Source organism: Epargyreus clarus, unplaced genomic scaffold (assembly GCF_041222505.1).
Source record: "Epargyreus clarus isolate Ecla_fem2 unplaced genomic scaffold, WU_Ecla_fem_2.2 ptg000029l, whole genome shotgun sequence".
Lineage (NCBI taxonomy): Eukaryota > Metazoa > Arthropoda > Insecta > Lepidoptera > Hesperiidae > Epargyreus > Epargyreus clarus.
The window spans coordinates 5,219,256-5,245,123 of record NW_027332235.1 but is presented as its reverse complement, the minus strand read 5'-3'; the positions used below and the strand labels follow the sequence as shown (position 1 = coordinate 5,245,123).

Genomic DNA, 25,868 nt, shown 5'->3' with positions numbered 1-25,868 from the left:
TAATGAAACATACTTGTAAAGCGTACTCGAAAAATCTCTTTTTAAACGGCTGTTGACTTGTAACTAAAGAATATTACGGTGTCTCTTTCTCTCTAGTAGTTTTATCATATGCTGCTATTCATTCATTCTTTCTTGTTTGTAACGTGCACTTGCCTCAGCAAGTCCAGTGTTAAACAAAAGGTGTTTTCTTTTGGTTATCGCCAAATATGAGATCATTGTTCCAAAGAGTTGTTTTGTATTGCGTTTGGGGTTATTTGCGTTATTGAAAGATTATCGCAGTTCGCAACTAGACTTTTTAAGAAGTAGTGATTACGACTTTAGTAGGAAATATCGATTTTGTATCTGTCAAATTGAACAGCTGATAATAGACAGTGACAGTTCTAGCCGATGCAAAAATCGCAGTGTTAAATGTAAATATTTATGACTTTGGCGTGCTGTAAGCTGTAATACTGTTGCTGTGATATCAAGTTGTAATATGTACATTTGATATAAGCATTTATTTGATTCACGATGTTTTCTGCAAAAGTATTCTCGCAAACCAAGTTCATATTTTTACTTTTGCCTATACTCTTCGGTGCATGTGAATGTCAGAGTAAGTACATGATTATAATTTGATTTAAAAACATTAAAGCGTTCTTTTTATTTTCATACAATTATCTATAATGGCACTATTGTACCCTTAATGTATCAGTTACTAAGCAATAACATCATCAGAAAAAATATTACTTAGGTACAAAAAATACCTACATGTTTTTTCTTTCCAATAAAAATGCACAATGTATGTCCAATTTCTTTATGTTTTTTTTTGTCTCTATTATGTCTGCATGAAATGTTAAACGAATAAATGTAATAAGTAATTATAAGGCAGGTAAGTTATCTAATTGAAAGTAGTTACTGTAGCCTGCATAACTATTTGCAACACCGGAATTGCCATTAAATAAGCAATTTAGCACTTTTAGTTACTATAATAGGGTTCAATCTAATATTTTTCTGGAAATCTTTGGAAGGAAGTTCATTCTTCTTGCATATTGCTGTTAAAAATGATTATTTAAAAAACTTAAAACTGCTATAAGTCTAGTTGATGTGAACAGCAATTGATCCTGCAACAAACTTTTTATACTGATTATATGATAGATTTATGATACTGTATTGTGTGTCTGTTTGGTAATCTGCTAATGTTTTATTCTCATCGGTTTACTGTCAGAATTGGTAGGAGTGAGAAGGCTGTAGTTCATCATGACAACCCACGTGGCTTAGCGGTTACCATGCCGGTCTGACGTGCAGATTTCTAAATGATGAATTTAGACTTCTGTTTCTGGGTCTGGGTATTTGTGTATTTGTCTCTGTGTGTCCATAGCACCCACGATACAGGGAATCCTAGTGTGAGGCTGTGAGTGTAGAAAGCGTTAGAAAGCGTTAGCGGTCACCATACCGGTCTGACGCACAGAGGGGTTCAATCCCCGGCTAGATAGAAATCTAAATGATCAATTTAGGTTTCTGTTTCAAAGTCTCTGGGTGTTTGTGTATTTGTCTCTGTGTGTCCATAGCACCCACGATACAGGGAATCCTAGTGAGGGGTTGTGAGTGTAGAAAGCGTATTTAAGTTGCTTATTAGCCTTAAAACATATTTGATAACATAATAAAATCTTAAATCTTAAAAATTCATACAATTTTTTTTCTTCATTATTCACGTACATGCATCCATTATTGCATAATAATGAATTATAATATAGGTTCTGAAACAGATCTCCAAATAAGGAAACAAATATGTATTTAATAGTATTAATGAGACTTATTTTAAAAGTGTTTCCTTTAAGTGCTGTAAAAGTAATATTAGTAATTTTATCTTGTTTTCCATGACACATTTGTAATATGTTTGATAGACGCAGAGATAAACTCTGATATGTTTTAATTTAAAAGATAGAACAATACTGATAATATTGGTTAATGATTTTTTTAATCTACAGATAATGAACTGCACAGTTTATAAAATTAATAAGTTACAGGAATTTGACAATTTTCTAATTTTTTATATGATAATAGTCCAGATAGTAATGCACTCTGTAAAACCAAGTTGACGACAACTATTCAGTATTCTTTGAATTTCCAACAAAAAATGAAAAACCATATAAGAATTAATTGACATTTCATTAATACTTATATAGACACTGTGATATTTTATGTTGTAGGTGTTTACCCTTCCCTCGAGAACGGTACTTTTACGGTACGGTATGGGAGAAAAAGTACCCTATGTCATTATCTAAACCCCTGACACCATGTGACCAATTCATGACAATTGGTTTGGTAGAAAAGATGTGAATATTAGCAAACAAATAAACTAACATTCGTATTTATAATATTAGGATGTAAGACTACACAGAATATACATCACAAATACAGATTTGGACAATCACCACCATTAATGGATTTGATGTTGTCTACTTATTATAAGACTGTTGATAAGTATTCTATACCGTACCAGTCTTCTTAACAAGAGTCTCTTTTCAGATGCCAGTTTAACAATTCCATTGAATAAAACCATATCATGGGCCGATAAGGAACTGTACGGTGGCTTCGTGACTCTAAACGCAACATCTACCCTTCAAGTTAACTTGGTTAATGAGAATAAAGATGTATCATACATTATATTCCAAGTACACAGCCATTTGTATAATGTCACATTATACAATAATTCTGTATCGCATGGCTCAACTGTGGTTGGTACGAACATAGGACTTTATTCCGCTGTTAAACCAGCACCGGATGTATTCTACATTTACAATCAGAATACTCTTAATCTCAAGCTTTACATCTCTATACATGGGTATGACTCAAAAGGTATGATATATTTTATTTTTATATTCAGACCTTTTTCATTAATTCTGCCTTGTACTATTTTAAAGTAGTTATGGTTTGATTTCAACAATATAATATGGCAGATACATATATAAGGCATTTAACTTAGCCTCAGGACATTACATCTGTGATTGAACAAGTAGTGAACTGATAATAACAGATCCTTCACAAAATGGAACCTATTTACTTGGAACCAAGTGATCCCTGCTTCATACTAAAAGTACATGGTAGGTACTTCCCCTATTATGCCACAGTCGAGCCATTTTTTAACACAGCAGCGCTTAACATTGCCGTTATTAGGTTGAAATAGGTGTGGCATTAGTGCTGCTGGAGTCGAACCACAAAGAATTCTACCTACCACTTTCAAAGTTCTACTAACTCTAGCACCTTCAAGTTTCTTAGAGATTTTTTTTATAATTGATGGATAAAAATACTAATTCCCGGACATTTTCAGATCCCATACCAGGTGGATGTAACATGGAGTTTCCAACATCTATCTCTCCGTATCTCCGAACTACTGTGAATAAAGATTTCATCCTAATTGATGCTGCGGCTGCTAAAGATTCCACAGATAAAAAATGCACGTTATTTGACGGAGCTACTGTAGTGTTCTACAAGATGTTCATACTGGATGGATATTTTGATACAGACACCTATTTTAAGGGTCTTAAATCTATGTTGACATTGGGAAGCATTGTGGAATATGGGGAATTTGTAAGTATGGATTTCAAAGACAAACTTTATTTTTTACAAAATATTTAAAAAAAATAGTTTCAAAAAGTTGTTAGATTTTTTATTTCAGTATTTAGGTAGTACAGTATACACATCATATATTAAATATGGTAAAATGTTGGATTATGCGTTTCCATTATTATTTTAATGTTACTGTTTTAGTTTTGACATTTTTTTACATTAAATATTCGATGTACTCAGTCTTTGAATGACGGTAGTTGTCCTCGTCATTAAAATCACAACAAAACTAACTTTAGGAAATTCCCAATTCATATTCCTAATTGGCCCAATAGGTATAACCTATTTTAGTGTTGTTGACGATCATTGATTCTATTACATATAATGACGACAAAAATCAATGTGTAATTCTGAAGTCATCGAGTAAATACATACTCAAATCCATGCACTTAGCTGTATATATCTTAAGGGGTGGAGGCCTGGAGGGGTCAAAAGTATTTTTGTTGCCGAGATCGGGAAAAAAGGTCAGACCTGATTTTTTTATCCACCCTACACTTAAGGGGAGAGGGAATCCACAATAAAAAGTGTAGGTATGGGATTTCTCGACGGGAAACAAAAAAAGAACTAGTTGAAAAAAATCTCGCCTATATAAAGGAGGATCCAGGATAATATAGTCCCTCCCACTATTTCATAAAAACAAACCCTAGGTGCCAGAAAACGGCGAACACATGCGTAGGCGGCTCGCTGCGTATCCCGCTACGGGCGCTGTGTACGTCGCTATCGCGTACAGCGCGTCCAACAAGTCTGCGTACTCGGTGTACGTGCCCGATACTACGTACGGATGCGACCCGTTGGAGGGGGGCGACTGCGATATATTGGGTAAGTTGAATAGTGCAAATTGTAAAATATTACAAGATATTTTATGAAAACAGTAGGACACGAGCGAGCAGTCCATCTTTTTAATATAATATAGGAGTAGCAGACGAGTGTGCAGTCCACCTGATGGTAAGTGGCTACTGCCGCCCATGGATATATGTAATCAATCCCAGATGGATGAGATATTCCTACCTGAGGTCGGCCACATATGCGCCGCTACCCTGAGGACTAAGCTGGAACGCCTCGGAAAAGCATGTCTCCCTTACCACACCCTCCAAACCAGAACACAACAGCGCTTAATACTGCTGTTATAAGGCAGAAATAGGTGGGGCGGTGGTGCCGCCACAGTCGAACCACAAAGGGTTCTACCACCTATATTCTATTTCATACTTCAAGTTTATACTAAGATGTTTTACCACATTTGAATATTAATTATGTATCAAACTTAAAGATAATTTCTGAAGAATATTTCTTCCCCAGATGACACAGTATCGCGACTTCTCTGCGCGGCATTGTTCTTCGTCGGTCTATTCGTGTGCTACCTCGGACACCACTTCTTCAAGACTGAGATGTTCCTCGTTGGACTAATGAGTGGTGTTCTAGTAACATATATCGCTATCTCTTTGATCGCTGTTATTGATCGACCACGTAAGTATGATTACGTTTATAATATTGGAAGGGTTTTCTTTTTGTGATTCTGACGACTCCCTTGACGGAGACGTCATCATACTGATCTGACATGCAGAGGTTTCAGGTTTGATCCCCGATTTTTTTTCAGAGTCCAAACTCTTAGGACAGTATTAGTATCATTAAGATTCATAGTTATTGTATGATACGTGTAACTTAGCCGGGATTGAACCTAAAACTTTCTGTATGTCATATAAGTATAGAGCCTGCTGCACTAAGCGAGGCGTCAATTTATTGTCCGTTATATACCAAATAATTTTGTGTAAATAGGTATATATTGTATTGTTTTTTGATTATTAAAAATTATTTATTTTAACTGGACTTTCATAGTTAAAAAGGATTTGTTATTATTTTGAATCATTGAAAGTTGAAGTAAGTAAATAGACTCTATACCCAAATATGTCAAATCGTCATCTTAACTTTTTAGGAGTCTAAACTTCTTCATATTAACACACATTTTCCTTGCAGCATTATTAGGAGCTTCAATGCTATCCGGGGTATGTTTCGGTGCAATATGGTTACTTTTCTGGTGGTTTTACGGGATACCGATATTCGCTGTCCTGCTCTCTACTCTCAATGTGGGGTTCCTCTTCGCCGCCATTATCTATCATGGGCTGCCAGGTAAGATTTGCAGTTATTATATTATAAATTTGGATCCCTTCACTTAATTTTAGCGACAGAAGAGTATTACCAGAATGATTCGATCGGATAAGCAGTGAAAGCTTAGTGGTAGAAACTCGGCCTCCATCGGGAGCTCCGAGGATCAAATTTCCGGCACTCACCTCTGATTTTTCAAAGTTATGTACGTATTGGAAGTTAATTGTCACCTGCTTTAACTGTGCAGGAAAACATTGTGAGGAAGCCTGAAAATATCTTTAAAAAAGTTCTCAAAAGTATGTAAAGACTAGTGATGTTCCGGACCTCCGTATCCGTATCCGCGGATATCCGACGGAAAAGAAAGATCCGTATCCGTATCCGTTACTTTTCTCGCGAATCTTTCACGTATCTTTCAACATATTAATTTTCAATTGATAGGGTGAAATGCTATATGTAGGTGATTAGGTAGATTTAAAAAAACTATTAAATTCAATTCAAGTATTTTTTATCTCTTAAAATCAAATATTTGGCACTATTATATTGCATACATTTATCGTAGTAAGTAACTATACCAATAGTACATAACTTAAAGGTACTAATCAACTATCTTTAGAATAAGATCAATATTTTAGAAAATTTTAACATCGCTTTTATAAATATGTATAAGAAAATGAGAAAACCAAAACTTAAATCTTTTTTATAATTATAATGAGATCAACGATACCCTTTTAAAAGATGGTTTGATCCGATCGCGGAAGTACCAACGCCACACCCATTTCTAGCGTGAAGCAGATCTTAAATTTTGAAAATCTACACCAGATTTGTGGATACCGGCTAACTTACATCATCATCATCATCAACCCATTATTGTCCCACGCTGGACACGGGTCTCCTCCCAGAGTGAGAAGGATTAGGCCACCACGCTGGCCAAGTGCGTATTGGTAGACTTCACATACATTTGAGTTTTTTTTTTCATTAAATCTCTCATGTATGCAGGTTTCCTCACGATGTTTTCCTTCACCGTTTAGCAAGTGATCACTCATTTGTGTGGGTGGGATTTGAACCTCGGAGTTTCTTAACCACTAGGCTGTCACTGCTAACTTACATATGAAGCGTAAAATTCCTAATGACCACAAAATACACTCCTCATGACCATGCGATGTCGATGAGTGTAAACTTGTTCATTAAAAAAAAATCATTGGTGGCACTCGTAATTAATCTAAACCGTTAATTAAAAGGCATGCACTCGATTTAACGAAATGGGTCAAATGGTGATTATTAATAGAAATCCCTTATTCGTGGCTAGTTATGTAGGTACTTTTTACTTTTAAAACACCGATAGTCCTCCGATTTGTGTAGATCGTAACTAATCTTCAGAATTAAGTAACGTCGACCGCGATCAGGTAGGTATTAGATGGGTGACTAGTACGGAAGGGCGCATGTAATAGTGGTATTACATGCGCCCTTCCGTACTTCGAAGGGCACTTTGTTATCAACAAATAGCAGTCGTTAAATCTTATGTAAAAGTATGGGCTTATAGAAAATATGAGCTAAGCCATTAACTCATTCTTTCCTTCACAAATGCGCAATGGAGCAGAATGGAGCAGCAAGCTACAGCCATCATCCAGTTGACAAGAACAGAAATACTCAAATTTAGAACCAACATTCATTATTAAAATATTTGTTTCGCCTCGAACCCAATCAGATCTGTATCCCGACTGCGTCAGACAGTATTTTGAAATCACAAACACTTCAATTTTTTTCTATTTGTACAGATTAAACGAACGAGATACATAATATTTATATTAGCTACTGTTTTCATGCATAGTAGACGAAATATTACATACATACAGCCACACCGCAATGAACCTTATGGTATGAGTATTCGGAATAAATATCGAATATCGAAAAACGTGTTGACTTTAACAAAAAGGTTTAAATACGCCCATTGTCCATCAAGTTAATGCAATTATGTATGTAAATTTACACTATACACAGGGAAAGCTCTTTAATCATCGCCAAATAAAATATTCGTGCATTATTTGTATTGGGTCGCTATATATTACCTATATCAGCTTTGCCCCGCGGTCGCGGTTTTACCGAATGCAGTGTAAATACTCTTAGAGAGGTATATGAACAATAGGTAACATTGATTGTACGGAATCCTAATTTATTGTTCTTAAATAAAAGTAGCCTAAGTTACTCGTTATGACATCTGCTTACTGCCAGTGAAACACCTTTCAAAATCGGTCCAGCCGTTTCGGACATTAGCCGGAGAAAACAAGCAAAGTTTTTATTAATAAATGGGTTTAAGTTTTTTTTTTAAAAAAGGCCGCCCCCTGGTTTGCTACCCCTGGTTTAGTGGTTAGAAACTCCACCTCTCAATCAAGGGGTCCGAGGTTCGATATTCGATGTCACTAAAGTTGCATTACGGAAACATATTACTTTGCACAAATTACACTACGCGAAAATATTAAAGTATTTAAAAAACTAAATTTGTTTTTTTACGTACTTTTTGCAAAGCTTTGTCTCAGCAAAAGTTTGAGCTTAGTCCTAAGATTTTTATTGAAAATATCTTTGAGCGATCAAAAATCATTAAAAAAAGCACCAATTTTTGCTTAAGTAAGCAATTAAGTAAGTCCGCAAACTTTAATATGTACCTATTCGCAGGAGGCCTGATAGCCTTGCAAGTGGACTTCAACTTCTGGACGCTGTTCATCCTGATCACCATCCTGACATCCTTAATGCTGGTCTCCATGACTTTCCTCTCGAACATCCTCTGCTGTGTCATCCTGGGATCCTATGCCGCTGTCTTCTCTGTTGACTACAGCGTTGGGTCCTACTTGAAGTATATTATCATCAACACAGTGAGACGGGCAGTGGTTCCCAAATTCAACAAGGCGATCCTGTCGCCGCCTTTCGGATGGAGGGGTGAGTTTGACAGCCTTTTGCTATTTTTGAGATAGATAAAATTAGACGCTTTTAAACATAGAAAAATTAAATCTATGCTTACTTTTATTCCAATTTTCTGTTATTTGATTTTAGACAGATTTTAAAGTTCAATTTAGATTATTCGATATAGAAAAAATAAAATGTAATGCATTTTTATTTCGATTTCCATTAGTCAAATAGATCATATGTGCATCAATATTATCGGGTATTATTCGACTTTTAATTAATAGTGTCAATTAACGCGCTTTCTAAACCGAACTTGTATCGATAAATTGATAATTAGTAAAGATAAATTAATAATGCAAAAGCGAGATCTGTAGATAACCACGAAATCGGTGATAATGTTTTTTTGACACAATTTACATTTTGCCTATTTAATTTGTTTTCGATAATTCGTAAATTTTACGAAGTTTCGAAACTTCAAAAAAGCTTGAAAAAAATGTTTCCAACCTAAAACTTTGAAAAAACTAAACAAAATTCACTATTTCCTCATTCCAGATGTCCTAGTAAGCCTCTTATGGGTGACGCTAGCGTTAACCGGGTTCCTAGTGCAACACTACCACAACCGTGGTCGACCGCCGTTCCCGCCGCCGCCCAGGAGTGTCAGGCCTACCATGCCGGGACTTACTTATGGTACCATTGGATCTAGGACCCCTAGGTAAGCACCCTATAATTTAAACCCGAAATGTGCACCCTTCTATAATGTAGGCACCCACATGTCACGTGATTCCAAAAATCGTATTAGATCGGCAATAAATTCAGTTAACGAAAATAATAGCATTGCTATACCTATTTTGAATTAAGCGGGAAAACGATCGCGAGTGTCATGGCGTCCGCTGGTGACGTCATACTACGACGTCCCATAGACAAAATCAAGCTATACAGTGACACGCCTGAAAAATGACGTCATTCGCTCCGATTAGCGTTTCTGACAACATAGTCGACTGCGGTATCTTATACATATATACATTTAATTTATTGAAAATATAATAAATATTATGAAATAGATTAAAATTCAAACATTTATAAAGAGTGTGTACATTTATTTTGATATGTTACTAGTCTTCAGTAGTTATAAACATATCAGAGCTGTACTTAATAGAAGTTTCAAACCTTATCATTAATATTATTTGTTAAATTTGTAATTTTTGTATTTATACTTATTCCATAGGAGTGAAGATAATCAAGGTCTAAATAAATATCTATCTATATTTTACTTTCAGACGCGGAGACGGACCCACCAGTCCCCAAAACCGAACTGCGAATAATGAAACAGCTCCACTTTTGGCTTAGGCTTAAGTGGACCAAACAGCTTTTACCAAATATCAAATCTAAATAACGGTTCGATATTAATTGAATATCAAACTTATTAAACGCATATGGTAGCTTATTTTTAGATTTGAAAAATATTTTTCTGAAATAAAATCTCTGTAAAGGTACTTTCACATATGTAATTATATCTGCTTAATGTCCTAATAATATAATCGATTCGTTCTATCGATGTTGATAATCGACTATCCCATCGATATTTTTGCTCGATTCTGATATCGATTCTAATGTCTTATTAATAATATCGATTCGTTCTATCCATGTTGATACTCGACTATGACATCGATATTTTAGCTCGATTCTGATATCGATTCTAATGTCTTATTAATAATATAATCGATTCGTTCTATCGATGTTGATAATCGACCATGACATCGATATTTTTGCTCGATTCAGATATCGATTCTAAATGTTTAGATGTTCTAGAACTATCATATTATTATACTCATAAATAATGTGTATTCGTATTTGAATTATTCCTGATATATCTAGTATAATGATATATTTTATTGCCAATATAATCAAGGCCTTAGAATACCATAAATAGCTATGTATCATAAGTAAATAATTTCACTACAGGCAACTAATTTGTTAAAAATAAAAATGTGCTATTTTTCTTATCTTAAAATTTTCGATGCACTATATAAATATTATTAAAATATCGTGCAATATATTATATAATATCAGTATGTAGCCGATAAATTTAAATTAAATAACTTTCAATATCTTAGATGTACCTTACTTTTTAAGACTTTTAAAGGTAGCGCAAAATTTTGAATAACCTGTAAGCTTGCTTCGAATTTTGTCGTTATAGTAAAAAAAGTTGTTTCTAAAAATAAAATAGTTTGCTTCCAATGTATGAACAAAGACAAATAGATTATTCTAGAATCCATTATTTAATAATTATATTGCTTCTATACACGATTACATGTTAATTTTTGCCTATAATATTGTATTTTTTTATTTTTAAGTAATAATTCTTTAATATAATCAAAGCATCGTAGAGATTAGTGCTCCAAGATTCCAATTATTCTATAATCCGTGGTCATTTTTCTATTACGATTAAGCATAAGCATTAAGCATATAGCATATTTTCATTGAAATAAATGTAAGTATTCATTTCTTTATGGTACTTGTTGATATTGATTTTGTTGATTATAATAATTTGTGTATGTATTCCTAAAAAAATCCTAGTGCACCTCATGAATGACATTACTATGGTCTGCAATGACTAAGGGGAGATAGGAATATTATAAATGTCATTATGCTAAACTAGAAACGGCAAATGAACTATCCAAGCCCGAAGTCAATAATGAAAAACTAGTAGAAATCTAGTAACTTTAAAATGAGTAAAATGGTACTTTTTCCGCTAATTTAAAAAAATGCTCCGTGACTTGCTTTGCGAATTATCAGTAATATAGAATGTAGTCATCTATTATATTTAATAAGTAGTATTCAGTATGTTATCTATGTATCTAAAACTTTTAGAAAAAAATGTTGAGGCCCTGTAAATCTAGAGGCTACGAAACCAAAACATGTGTATCTCTAAATAACCTGATGGAAACTGTACCTAAGTTTTGTAAGACTGCTCATGTGATTTTTAGTTATATTATGTATATGTGTCATTAGAAGCTTAATAAATCGTTAATCATCTAAATTGTTGGTTTATTTTCATACAATAATGTTTTTATGAAATACATTAAAATCTTATTAAAGGTGTAGTGTGTTATGTCAAAAATGTATGTATGTGTGACATGCGTATGAGTTTTTGTATAAGAATGGAAAAGCCAGTATAAATAATATCGTACTTACTGAAATATTTATCGGATACACTAGAAATCTTAAATTAAAATATATTTAGCTTCGATCGATATTTGACTTTTTAACTATTGTATTTCAACTAAATGTAGGTAATTTAACATTATTTTTATGGGTATCTACCAGATACGCGTTTAAAATACTTAAAATTCAAATCCAAACTTTCAAATTTAAAACATATGCGCATGATGTAATAATTGGATGTGTAAATACAACACATGAATTACAAGATTAAATCAACTATTTCAATAGAAATCAAACGCATGGCTCGGGGACGGACAGACAAACCAATTATAACCGTTGATAATCTATACAATTGTTGAGAATGGGGAGACGGGGGACTTACTTGCAAGTTTATTTGCGTGTTTTTGATAGAATTCCATTGTACTGTGTTTATATAGGGTGTTGGTTTGCTGTAATTTATTTGATAGAATAAATATTTTGTAAATGCGAAATAATCGGTCTAGGTATCAATGAAATAAAATATCTGTGACAATATTAGAGTTAATCTTAATTAAAGAAGTGATCGACTTGTGGGCGCACTACTGTGCCCCCAGATACTTACAATTGGTCTCAAATTGATTAATTTTACAAATATCGAAAATATTAAAATTTATTGTTAGTTGTTCTATGTGGAGGTATTGTACTAATTTTCATTAAATTACTTACCTGACACTTATCTGCTACATTATAATATGAAGAGTTCACTTTGTTTCATACTGCCAAGATATTTTTAAAATATAATGTTCCTCTGTAATATCACAGAAAAAGCACTCTGTATAATCGTAGCTGTCCGCCCCGGCGAAGTTTAGATCAGTATAATGCCTACAATACAACACATTTAATCCCATCCCATTGTAAGACCCTCCCCAACCTAGGGGTTGCATCGCGTCCCTCTATATAAAACAGGCAGATTATAAAGAGCCAACACGCAAAATTAATATGTACCGCCCAAATATAGTTAACGGTATAATTTTCTTCGATAGAAACGGTTTGGGGTGGCAGCACTCGTTCTTGCGCAATAAGGTTCTGTATTGGACGCATCCACGCCATCTGGCGGCGTCGGAATATTCTCCACAATAATAATATTTTATCCCACTTTATTAGGCCATTGTCGAATTATTAGACACACTCGAGTGTGCCCATTCGTCATTTTAAACGATCGTGACGTTAGGGTCGCCATTACTTCATTTGTGTAAGAAAAGAAACAAATATGAATGGTTAATGCAATATTTATTAATAAATTTCACTGTAATCTCCTCAATCTCAATCTATATGCACTTACAATCGAGTAATAATTTATTTTACACTTATCTTCAATCTAAATTACATACAATTATACCGTATCGCCTAACCATTTTAGTATTGCATTTTATATTAATTGAAAATATATGTCTCGTACATACATTTCTTCAAAATTGTGCTGACAACCGCACTGTTACTGTATACTGTCTTATTACACAACAATAAGAGTTTAATTACATTTGTACAGGTAAATTTCGAATTTCTTTACTGTGTTCCCAAAATGACTACATTCGAAATTTTTTCCATAAAAATAATCTAACTACATTTTAATCACAGCAATATTGATCTTCTTATCTATAATAAGTAATAAATAACATAAATTAATTCGTTTCGAGGTGTGTGCTAATAAAACTGCGACTCAACACGTAGGTACGTAACAACATCTATTACTATTATACAATAATAAACATGCTTAGTTCGTATGTCAATTTGCCGGGCAGGGGTGAGAAACAAATCGTTGTAACGAAGCTTATTGCCACGTTTTTCTGTGTAGCGTTAATATTTCGCACCCCTGTCGCATACATCAAAGAAATAAAAGGGTTGTGCTCGCAAAGGGCGTATAACACTCAATTATTACAAACGTTGGCACAAACAATTTACATTTTTATACCGCCAAGACGCAATAAGCGCCTCGGACCGCCGCTAAGAAACTCGCTACTGAACAATAGATGGCGTTACCTATATTTACACCGCGCGCTATTGTTAGCCAGGTCGCCAATGAAAAATGCTGCAGACGTATGAGCATTACGTTAAATAAGCAAATTATTGAAGTGTGCAGCATGGCTCATCGTAACTTACTGCTATGTTTGAACATCATCAGTTGCTTCTTAACGCTAGTTACACTAAATATGATACACTGGTTAAAATTACGCACCGTATAGTGTCTAATATTGCAGTGTGTTCAGTTCACAGTCTTTGACTTACGACACAGAGTTGTTGTCTTGGAGATCGTTGGGCAGGACGGCGTCGTGGCCGGCCGTCATGTTGATGGCGTTCATCGCCAAGTCTGTGTAGTTGTGCGCTTCGCCGCTAGATGGGGACTCTAGGGCCGGGTTCTCGGGCATGGCCAGAAGGCGATGCGGGAACCCGAATAGCTGAGATCACTGAAGTCGTCCCCAGTAGTTCGATGCGAGGTCCGGCCCTTGCGAGGGGATTTGGATGGGCACGCTCACCCCCGCTGATATCACACCTATGGACAAAAAAGCAATCGGTTAGTTAAAATATTTAATAAGGTAATGTAATAAAATTGTTTCATGTCACACCAATACTTATTGGAATTTAATGGATTGAGAATCACTATTCTTATAAGATCATTTTAATAGGACTTAGTTAAACCTATTTTTAAGTCTTATATGAACACATATGTCTTATATGACGCATGTTATTTTATTTTTTTATAATCGGTACCTATCTTAATTCCTACCTAATTTTGAATTGCCGGTCAAGTACCTACAGCTAAATATAGATATACCTATATAATATTTTTTCCTATTTATACAAAAAACAATCAGAAATACTTTATTTGGTAGTCTTTTTCATCCTATTCATATTCTGTTTTATTTTCTTACATGTAGAGTCAAAATAAAATTAGATGAATGTCTTTACTATGCCATCAACAAAATCAACAGTCAATATTGATATACAATATAACAATCTGAACATCCCGCCCGATCTCCGTTCAGTACATAATCTAATCCCGGAGCATTAGCAACACATTGCCGTATGCACTCATATGTCTATTAGAATTCTGATTGCATTCCTGATATTAGATAATAGTTCGGTCAGTGTATCGGGATTCAAATCCGAGATAGTTTTGATATTTTGAAGTGTATTAGTAATAAATTGTGACTTGTTTTAACGTTAAAGGATTAATCTTCAGAACATCTGAGACGAATAAGTTTTTATACCTACTTAACTACCTATTTGTTTTTTCAATTAGATTTCGGATTTATCTCTATTTACACGAAGGCTGACCTACAAGATATATTTAATCTATACCCCGCAAGAAAATAACGAGTATTGTGATAGTCAAACAATCCACATGTACTTATTATGATAGAGCCGCTCAGGTAAAAAAGGCGTTCCAGCTTAGTCTCGGTAGTTATCCTATATAGTTATGTGCCAGGCCTCATATATCTCCAATCTTATTTAGGGATGGTAATGGCATACCAAATAAATTTTACCACAGACCTGTACTTATTTTGTACCCAATATAAGTCTGTATGAATATTCGGCGCATCTCTAATAATTATTATAGGACTTATACTTAGGAATTATCCTTAGGTATAAGATAATTATTATGTAGGTACGTAAGCCTAATTCTTATAAGAAAACATGGTACCTACTGGTTTTAGAAAAATTAAAAAGAAATTGATGTCTAAATTCTGAATTAAGAATTCCTATTTATGTAAGACTAAATATTACCTATGTTTATTCTTACTAATAAATTATTGTTTACTATTTATAAAAAACATTGTTTATTGACAAAAAAGCGTTTAATTTAAGATGTGTAGAGTCGTCGTCGTATTTTACCATGAGGTAGATTGCCTTTTAAGAATCCTTCACATTTTTAAAAGAGCAGGTAAATTTTAAACATATTTTAGACATCAAGGTAATGACACATCTTTTCATCTAAAAGCTAGTGTCCAGTGTACTTCTATGGTATACCAGTAAACAGCATAATATGGCCATCCAGTCAGATAATGAGTAAGGGTAAAAACTTTCGGAGAGTTTTTTTAATGAATAAATGGCAGCTATTCTACGTCCAAAGCTCCATAAGTTCTAAGCCTAATTGCCAGCTCACCTTAACCTATTAATTCCACTGGCCTATTAGGCTATATGATCTAATTCACTTGCATATCACATGTGCATAGCTATCAGCATATCAATCGTATTATTGCATACCACTTAGTTAAAGTTAATTGGAAACATGAATTAATTTGTCCTGATGTACCTACAAGATCTGTTCAAACGGATTCCGATTGTGTGTTCTCGATATAACTATAATGTGTCGATAGAGCATCTTCACGTATGCACTAATAGGTACCTACCTACAAGCTTAGAGACGATTATAATATTAGATAGATAGTATTTTTTTTTTGAATAATTAGCATTGTACCAGGTCATTAGCTTGACGGCAAGTTTTTTTAATAAGACGACTGAGCACTAATACGACGAGAAGAGGCTACTGATGCCCATGGATATTCGTCATAAAACCCAGATAAGTGAACTCAGCCACATACTGCTCCCGAGGACTAAGTTGAAACGCCTCTGATAAGTACCTATGCCTATTTACCGTTATCTACTTAATTGTCAAACGATTTATGAAACCCTTATCAAAATCCGTCTAGCATTAACTTAGTAAATATTTTATTGTTAATTTTATTTCTATTTATAATAATAACATGTCATATTCTTGTTTAATAGTTTCCATTGCAACTTGTTCAATATTATTCCAATTGGACTCTGCCATATTACGGTATCTACCTACGGAATGCTCGCTCAATCGAGTTTAGTCGCAAGCCATCATTGGCTGGAAATGATAACTTAATGACTGATTCTCCTACCAATATGTAATCAAAAAATTAGCATAGGTACCTATATATGCTGATTATGCATTAGACATTTTTTGTGGCATCGCAAAAAGTTATTAATTAATTTATACCGATAATAACTATTCAACTACCTACCTATTAGGATACGACAGATAAGATACTTTTTTGAAAACTAAATTGGAAGCTGTTATATAAAGTTAGAGAATAATTTGTTGTTTTTATGTTGATAAAAACAACAAATTATTATCTAAGTTTACTACGAGTATAATGTCTAGACACTAGTACCTAAGCAGGTATATCAATATCAATCCAATATTATTGTACCGTTCATGGATCCGCATATCAATAAATTGGAAAGTGACACATAGCTAATCACTCTGATAATTTCACACAGATTTCGTATTTTTGGATTTCGCGTAAAAAAGCCAGACAGTTCCTACCTCACTTATAGATAAGTAAAGATTACTCACTCCTAACAAGAAAATGTACCCAGTTTTGAGAATTGAAATAGTTGCGTAAAAAAGTTTTGCCACGTCTCCGTGCTAAAATGTTCCTAAAATATTTGGAATAATTATTTATTTATTATGTAAATTACGCAGTAAATTTCGTAAATTTTCTCTAAAAATGTTTTTATTTGTCAAGAATTCAAAAAAAGAACTTACTAATAAGCCGTTTGTGGCTTCATTCAATTTTAAGGCGGCGAAGTATCTTTACTAATCTATGACCTCACTAGCCAAAATATTCGACATGAGCTAAATTAATACCCATTTTGTCTAGGGAGGTCTGGGCTATAAATATTTTCCTCTATTTGCACCCCAACCGCGTGGGGCCCCGCGATAACAGTTTTCCGTTCCAAAAGGGGTACAGTGCAGCGCCGTTTACATTCATTATGTGATATTATCGACTAAACACCGCTCCTGCGAGACTCGTTTAGTCAATGGCGTGTCTATGATCGGTCGTTTATCGTACGTTTCCACGGCTAAATTGTTTGCCGCTTTGATGCACATATTATTTGATATATTAGAGTTACGCTTGCGGATACCCGCTTGTGATCTTCCTAGTTTCGATAATAGAAGGAAGTTGTATTTATAGTATGTAGAAACGTGGTTTCTATTGCATTGGTTTGTATTCCCATTGGACAATTTTCCAGGATCAAACTTTTGATCGGGTCACTCAGATGACTTAAGTTCACAACTTTGCTATAGACTATATAACAAGCTATCACACATAAACAAATAAATATATGTTCACATTTATAAAGTAGATAATGATCACTATGAAGTAGTGAATTTTATCAAACATTTCAAGATTAGTCCGTGATACAAGTAGAATAAAAATATCATTTGAACAGGGCAGAAAATGCTTTGGTACATTTTTCAGAAGAATCGGTACCTATTATTTAAAAAAAAATGAAACGCTTTGAAAAATAGACTGACGACTGTAATTTTCTTTTAAACAAAAGCATCATAATTAACATAAGAGCTAAAATTTTACATTAACGCAACAGTAGCACCTAATCTCAGGCATCTTCAGGCAAGAGATCCGAAACACGCTACAGATCCGTGTTATTAAATACCGCACGTAGCTGGAAATGCGCCCGTCGCAGCAAAAGAGTAAATGAAACGAGAGCGTGCATTTTGAATTGTGAAAAACTCTTTTGTTCTGGCTTGGAGCTGGAAACTCAGCGAACAATGCCACGAAACGGCCAAACAACAATAATTCATACCGCTTTCCGCCACCTACGGCTAAAAATGTCCGCTGCGTGATATATAATATCAAATGGAAAAGTTATGCCTTTTTAAAACAATGGAAACGCCAGCGCCTCACTGTTTGTTCTTTTTCTGAATACTAATAAATCTGCGATATTTATGCAAACGTTTAAGCGTTTTCAGCGGCACTGAAATGTTTAACGCGACTCGTTCAGTTAAATTAAATTAAATTGTAATTTAGCTTAACGTTAAAGGTTTTCATACTCATATCTCTATAATATTTTCTGTGTCGTGTGCGAAGAATTCAAAGAAAATACCAAAACCTACCCTATATTAATTGGTTGTTCCAAATATATGTTCAGGGATTTATAGCATCAGTCTTGGGCAATATTAGGTATTACGATTTCAAATATACGGTCATTGATTGGCTGCAGTAACTATGTATTGAATATCAAATTAACTGGTATAAGACCTTTTCTAATTATTAATTATATTTTAGGTATATATGTTTTCATACCGTAAACACGTGCTAAACTTAAATAAATTAAGTAAAATTGGGAGAACACCCTCATTTCAAATAATAATTGAGATACATTCAGATCGTATACAGCGACAGGAAAGACAAAACCCGTATAGAAACTTACTGTTTGTTAACAAAAGCGTTCAATATTCAAAATCAATTTAAAAGCCATTTGTAAGGAACAGACAACGGCAAATCCAATCGCGGCTCGATTCCTATTTTCACTCTTTTTCCTTTTATTTTTTTGTTTCCCGTCATGTCGCGGTCTTGTGCCAGACGCCCCTTGCTCTTGACTCAGCGTTTTTTACATTTTATTACGAAGTTGGTAAATATTTTCCAAGCCTTGATTCTCTCGATTTTTACCTACACTGCACGCTACCTGTATCCTGGACTTCGAGGTATATGAGAACGGCGGAACTTTATCTCGTTGTTTTGCAAAGTTGTTCATTAAGCTTGAATGTTTCTTTCAAGGTTAGTAATTGTTTATTGTTACGTTTTGTCAAACGTTATAATCGATATATAACGATGAAGAATACGTACGAATAGGTATGTATATCTATCATGGATTCAAGGGTGTTTTTCATTATGAACTTTTGATCAGTTTATTTTCCCTACTAAGAAACGTGAATTCCGGCGACAACAATTATCACAGTTGATTTATATAGTTGATTGATATAGTTACTTGGGTCAGGTTTCCGCAAACTACCTAAAATACAACTGTTTAAATCAAATCAAAGTCTACCAAATTATTTATCTATTTAATATTTCTCTATTTTTCGATGCCGAGATCTATGGATTTCCTGAAAATCTGGGTAGGATGAGAAAACACATATCGACACGTTGACACATATCGAGGCCCACAAACTATGATCGCATGTCAATTATGTAAGATGTTTTAGATTAATTTTATCATAGCAAACCTTTTGCAAAAAGACTAACTACCGACTACTCTTGCTTGTTGTTCATTACGGCTTTTCCCTGACACATTCAGCCCTAAAATACGTTGAAGACAATTAAAATAGCAATCCTTACCAGTACTAGGAGCGGCTTGTGGCTGGGAGTAGGCAGCGTGCTGCTGGTGCGCGGCGGGCGCGCGCGAGTAGCCGCCGCCGGCCAGCACGTCGCCGAACATGTACGGGTAGCCGCTGTCCCGCTGCTGGAGACACGACGACGAGAGACCACCCGACATCGAGCTGGTGGGGAAATAGACACTGTTGTAGAGCTAAGAAATTTGTGTGAATGGAAATGCGAATAAAGTATTATAAGTGAAATAATAATTATAGTTTAAAATCTAAAAACCACGCTAAAATAGCACAAGGAAAATTGTTAATCGTGATTCCTAACGATCGTGATGAGAAGAATGGGATACAATTATTAAAATCGTGTATCGTCATCGGTTCTTGACAATTGTTCAAAATTTTAAATTAATCGGACCGTTCAAAGCGAGTAAAAATTGAGTTCAAAGATTCCGTTACATACATACATATATACAACCCAAGGTATTAAAAGCGTGGTGAAAATATAACACATGTTACAGTTTTAGTCCATTTCAAGCGAGCGATGGTAAAAATAACGGACTAGAAAAAATAAGTATTACATTTTTAACCCATAATTATAGTGAATCTATACCATATGAAATTATTTGATTATTATTATTATTATTTGATTAGTACCTATTACAAGTAAAAATTAAATGTTATATTTTAGTGTTCTGATAAATATGGGAGAATAGAATAGTCCAACACGACGACGAGAGACCCCCCGACATCGAGCTGATGGAGACTCATATATCTCACTATTAGTTAATAAATAAACTCTAGACGAAGAATTATGAATGGCAAATTATTTGAACAAACAATTAATGTTGGATGCTAAGGGATATTTATGAATGAAAGTAACATGTATAGGTATAACTAGAGAAAAAATAAGTGTTACATTCTTAGTATGTTTAGTCAATGTTTATAAATACGTATTACAAGGGAAAATAGATGTTACATTTTAGTCTTCCGATAAATCAGAAAATATTAGGTACATTGCATTTTTAGTCTACGAGCAATAAAATAATTTTAATTAATTACATTAAAAATTCCATGGATAAAGTATTACAACCTATAAAAATATTACGTTTAAACATACAAAGCCAAACTAAACCTTAAATTAATCGCTAAATGCAAGTATTTAATAAAATGTGTCCAATTTTAATTGCGTTTTACTTTACGCATGATATTCAATTCCAAATGTCGTAATTACATATTAATACATGTAATAAATTTTGTTGTAAAAATTACCATTCTCACTATAATCTTTCGACCTTTCACCAAGACGCAACAACAAAAAGGGCATAACTTAGTCACGAGCGGAAACTTCGTCTCACTAAGTTAATTTGCTCCACAAAAGCTAGCTGAAGTTCACTATTAAAAATCAATTGGAGTGGAAAGTCGACCTTCGGTGGCAAGTCGGGGCAAGTTCGGATCGTCTCGGTGCAGTGGCGGGAATACGCGACCTTTGTCGGTCGACTTCACCGATTCCATTAGTTCCGCCGCTCGATGATAGATGGCGGTGTTGATAGTTGATATCGGCTACTGATAGCCGCTACGGGTGTTTAGATACGCGCGTATCCGCTCATGTGGACGATTTTTAGCGCATGCTTAGTTTTAAAAGTGAAGACGTTTTAGAAGTTCGTTGTCTTGAGTTTAAAATTATACTGCTTATTTACGGCAGGTTTGTTGAAGCAAATTTAATTACTGAGAGCATGTGATGAGCATGTTAACAAAACATTTTTAAATAAACAAAACTAGTTTTAACTGAAAAGTAAAACAGCGCACATTGCTGTTATGGTTGGAAATAGGAAATAAGATATTGCAATAGTGTAGATAATGGTTTTACCTATCCACTTACCGCTGAGCAGCTGTAAGTGTGATCGAAATATATGTATGTACCTACCTATCTTTCAAAAGGCCGTGTAGTACTGCTGTATTTCAGTGTAAATAGTGTAGTAACAGTCTGAGATATCTACAGACAAAGGTGACTTACCATCAGATGGACTACACGCTCGTTTCACACTTCTTTAATATAAAATAGTGCCTTATACTTCTATGTTATAACTTATAATATGTATATTACGTAATACACCTGTTTATTGTTATGATTATACGGAATATTATTACCGTAATATACCTCTCCACCATAACCATTCCTTATAAAAATTGTTACACCATTTTTTTCCCTAAAAAGTCCTAATAAAAAAGTTTAACTTAAAAAAGCTCACCTATAAGTATCGCTCATAGTAGCAATAGGCTGCGGTATGGGGCTGTACATGGAGTTGAAGCCGCCGTTGAGCGGCAGCCGCGGCGGCGGCGCGGGCGGCGACGCGGGCGCATCTCGCCGCTGGCTGCGCAGCTTCTCCTCGCGACGCCATTTCGCGCGACGGTTCGAGAACCACACCTGTTGGGATCGCGAGTTATTAGAGATGCTGTTTAGTTATTAGAGATGTAGAGTTACTAGAGATATAGAGTTATTACAGATATATAGTTATTAGAGATATAGAGTTATTAGATATATAGAAAGTTATTAGAGATAAATTATTAGAGATAAAACAAAGATAATTATTGATAAATTGGAGATTCTTAAGGTATTATCAATCGCCGATTATACGTACAGGTAGATATTTATGATGATAACGGTAGGGTAAAACCGGATAATTATAGATGTTAATAATTATAACGACAGGGTAAACACAAATGTATGTAATTGTATTATTAGGTATAAGTAGGTAGGTAGTAAAACTTAAGTAATGTAACTTTTAAAGTTTTTGTAACTGTTTCGGTCTTAAAGCGCGGTGAAGAATACTGAAAGGTAGCAGAAGCGCTCTACCCTTCTTAATACAACATACCCTTTTTCACATTTTCAAACAATATTCTTACAAATACCTACGTTAAATGATATTGTTACGTTTATTAAACACAAAGTACACCTTAGTAAGATGTTTTTGAACGCTTGCTTTGAGAGTTACAAGTTAATAAACTTTGGACTTTCTGGTCTGCACAATATAACAAAGCTGTGAATAGAAATGCATTTTTCCGTTATTACTTTGTTTTTTTCCCAACGATAACAGATGGCGCTGCACCCATTAAACTTTTTAATTTCAATTCCAATAACGAAAGCATCAATACGATATGTAATTAACTTTAACAAGGTTAATGTTCATTTAGTTGGTGTGTAATTAAAACATTAAATAATCCTCTAGGGGTTGGCTTGCTAAAACACGTAATACAAAGTTGCCTGAACTCATACCGACGGTTTCATTAACGAGTTAGACATGATTATAATTGGGTAAGTAGTTTATAATTGGGTAGATAGTGTAGATTTATTGTGTGACAGACGTACACGCGTTTATTGGGGTTCCTATAGTTAGGTTTAATGTTTATGAAATTGGAAAATATAAATTAAATGACGCTTTTCTAAATTGAAATTTTCTCAATACAGTTTCCCTGTGTTATGGATACCAGGGTCAGAAACAAAGACTAATACACCAACACACAGACCTATAACAGAAATCTAAATTCGTCATTTTCAAATACCTGACGGAACCCAAATTCCAGCCTATCGGATCGATATGACTAACAGCTCGGTAATATGTGTATTTTTAAGAAACTCAAACTTTATGTACAAATCTCTTGCATGGCACCCTACTAGAACCTAGAAGGGTTTAACTATACCTTAATTATAGTAAGTACTTGCAACTATAAAAATGTAGTCATAGCCCTAAACCTTTTATCAATTATCATAATAAAAATATCGAGATACTAATAAAAAAAATATTAACCAAGTTTAAAAAAAAATCATAATCCTTCGTGACCACATAATATTAAAAACCTAATAACAATGACAACAATAGATATTGTAGAACAGAACAGAAGTTGCAGCCAATTGAAGCATGGACGCAATATTGTGACATTCAAGTGAAACGGAACGCGCCTCCGGAAGCGCTCACGTGCGCGTCACTTCCGCTGCCGACAGTCATGGCGGCGGCAATATGGCGCCCAGCGTTCCCGCGCTTTGGGGAGTACACACATATATCCATTAAGAACCGCGATTATCATAACATTTTTGGTTATGGAAAGGTTTAGAAATACATTCGTACCTTTAAAATAACAATTATTAATATTATATTATAGGTTCATTTACGATTTACGATAGAAGAGCACAATCAACATAATTCACATCAACGTAACGCGATTTAAAGATGGTAGAACCATTTACAGTTTGACTCCAATATTTATAGCGTTATAAAAGTTATGAGACTTCATTGCTATCATTAGGTCGTCTGGTCTTCTGGTTTAAAGGCTGTGGTAATGGAAATAAACTTATACGAGATTTTAGGACATAGTAATGTATCTATGCAAGTAGCTATGCCAGGCATCAGATTACCACCTATTATTAGACATACTGCATAGTGCGTACTCATTTGCTGATCTATTCGGCAAATGTAAGGCGTTTTTTATCTCGTGCAAGCCGATTTCATTCAGAATATGTGGGGAGACTCTTAGGGCGGATCGTGTGGCCAAATAATGTAGAGATTTTCACACAATGGCGAGAAAAACTCTCCTTTGTTATGTAGAGTACCGCCACTAGGCATTTAGATACTAAATGGTTAATGTTACCACAGTGTTGGTTATCCTTATTTTAGAGTCAGATTTTAAGTTTCCACTTAAGTTATTGTACAGTTTAAATCTTGCGTTACGGTAACATAAAGTTGAAAGTTATCAAATGCAACGTTTTGTTAGTACACCATGTTTTTGTGTGTTTAGTTATTATGGTAAAAAAAATCCATCAAAATATGTATAACAGGCTACAGTTAACCGTTCTTGAATATAAGTACATTATTTATTGTTATCAAATTTATAATCTGTAGTTTAATTATTTATTGTAATAAAAAAAGTATGGATTCGCTATGACTCCAGTTTAGTTGATTAAAATACCCATTTCTTGAATTTGGCACTCAACTTATATACCTATACATGTTACCTACTTTATGTTTATGTACTATTTATTTCTCCAATAAATCTCAACACAGTAGCATTCACGTGTTTAATGGTCCGCACAACTCATTTCCTTTGATCTAGCCTCGGTCCAAAGTTGAGCTTGCTTTGGATATCGATAGGGAAATAGGAAAATACGAGTAAAAGTTCAAAGAAGTCGGCAAAGAGGTAATATGTCATAATATTATTGCTTCGGCCTACGAAATGGCCGAATGCGGACAATATTTTATCCGAACCCTCGCGAAACCCAAAGTAAAAAGGGTCCTGAAACTTTGGTGTGTTGCTAATAAGAAACGTAAGATTATCCTTAATACAACATTTAGGTACGAATGTTCCTACTCTTCACTTTTATCTTTCGTATAGATAAACTTAGGTTAATAAGTAAGTAATAGTAAACATAATTATGATTTTACTTATATATTAAGATCACTTGTAAACGATTTTCTGAAAATATGTTTTTGTTTGTGATAAGCCAATGTTTTGTAAATCTAATCTTTATCTACTTGTTTCTGATTTACTTATTAAAAGTTAAGTTTTTAATGGAAGTAATTAGAACACGTATCTCCCTCTGTTTAACTTATAGGAAATATTATATTTTACGTTAAATACCTATCTAGGTACCTACATAATCTATAATGTTGCTTTTTTTGTTGAAATGACTGCACTTTAAATGATTACATACTTACCTATATGATATTTTAAGTATAACTCACAAAATTATGTCGATTGACCCACTACATTTCCCATAAATAACTTAACATCACCCCCGCCCATCCCAATCGCAGCCAATTACGTAAAACGTTCCCGCAATACATACTTACTATTACAGTAAAATATTATGACGTGTCTTTTCCCACTGTCCATAGATATCCTGTGACAGCGATGACAGACCCTCCCGCCTTCCGTCATTCGCCTTTTATAAATTGTGTTCCAT

At 34.3% G+C, this 25,868-nt stretch overlaps 2 protein-coding genes across 3 annotated transcripts in view; one reads left to right on the top strand and one right to left on the bottom strand.

Annotated features, from left to right (window-relative positions):
• Nucleotides 1–142: 142 nt before the first annotated feature.
• Nucleotides 143–11,055, top strand: LOC140754213 (transmembrane 7 superfamily member 3). The gene is made up of 9 exons (XM_073089158.1): nt 143–592; nt 2,509–2,838; nt 3,311–3,570; nt 4,254–4,425; nt 4,903–5,070; nt 5,578–5,730; nt 8,377–8,637; nt 9,157–9,316; nt 9,882–11,055. The coding sequence occupies exons 1-9, from the start codon at nt 511–513 to the stop codon at nt 9,949–9,951; spliced, it is 1,656 nt and encodes a 551-aa protein (XP_072945259.1). The 5' UTR covers nt 143–510; the 3' UTR covers nt 9,952–11,055.
• Nucleotides 11,056–13,021: 1,966 nt separating this feature from the next.
• LOC140754453 (paired box protein Pax-6) overlaps nt 13,022–25,868 on the bottom strand; it is a 72,440-nt gene continuing 59,593 nt past the window's right edge. For both annotated transcript variants that reach the window (XM_073089465.1, XM_073089466.1), the window contains exons 7-9: nt 22,162–22,337; nt 19,926–20,086; nt 13,022–14,299 (exon numbers count right to left, since the gene is read on the bottom strand). In XM_073089465.1, the coding sequence (XP_072945566.1) occupies nt 14,211–14,299; nt 19,926–20,086; nt 22,162–22,337 (426 nt within the window). In that variant the 3' untranslated portion in view covers nt 13,022–14,210. The remainder of the gene's footprint in view (nt 14,300–19,925; nt 20,087–22,161; nt 22,338–25,868) is intronic.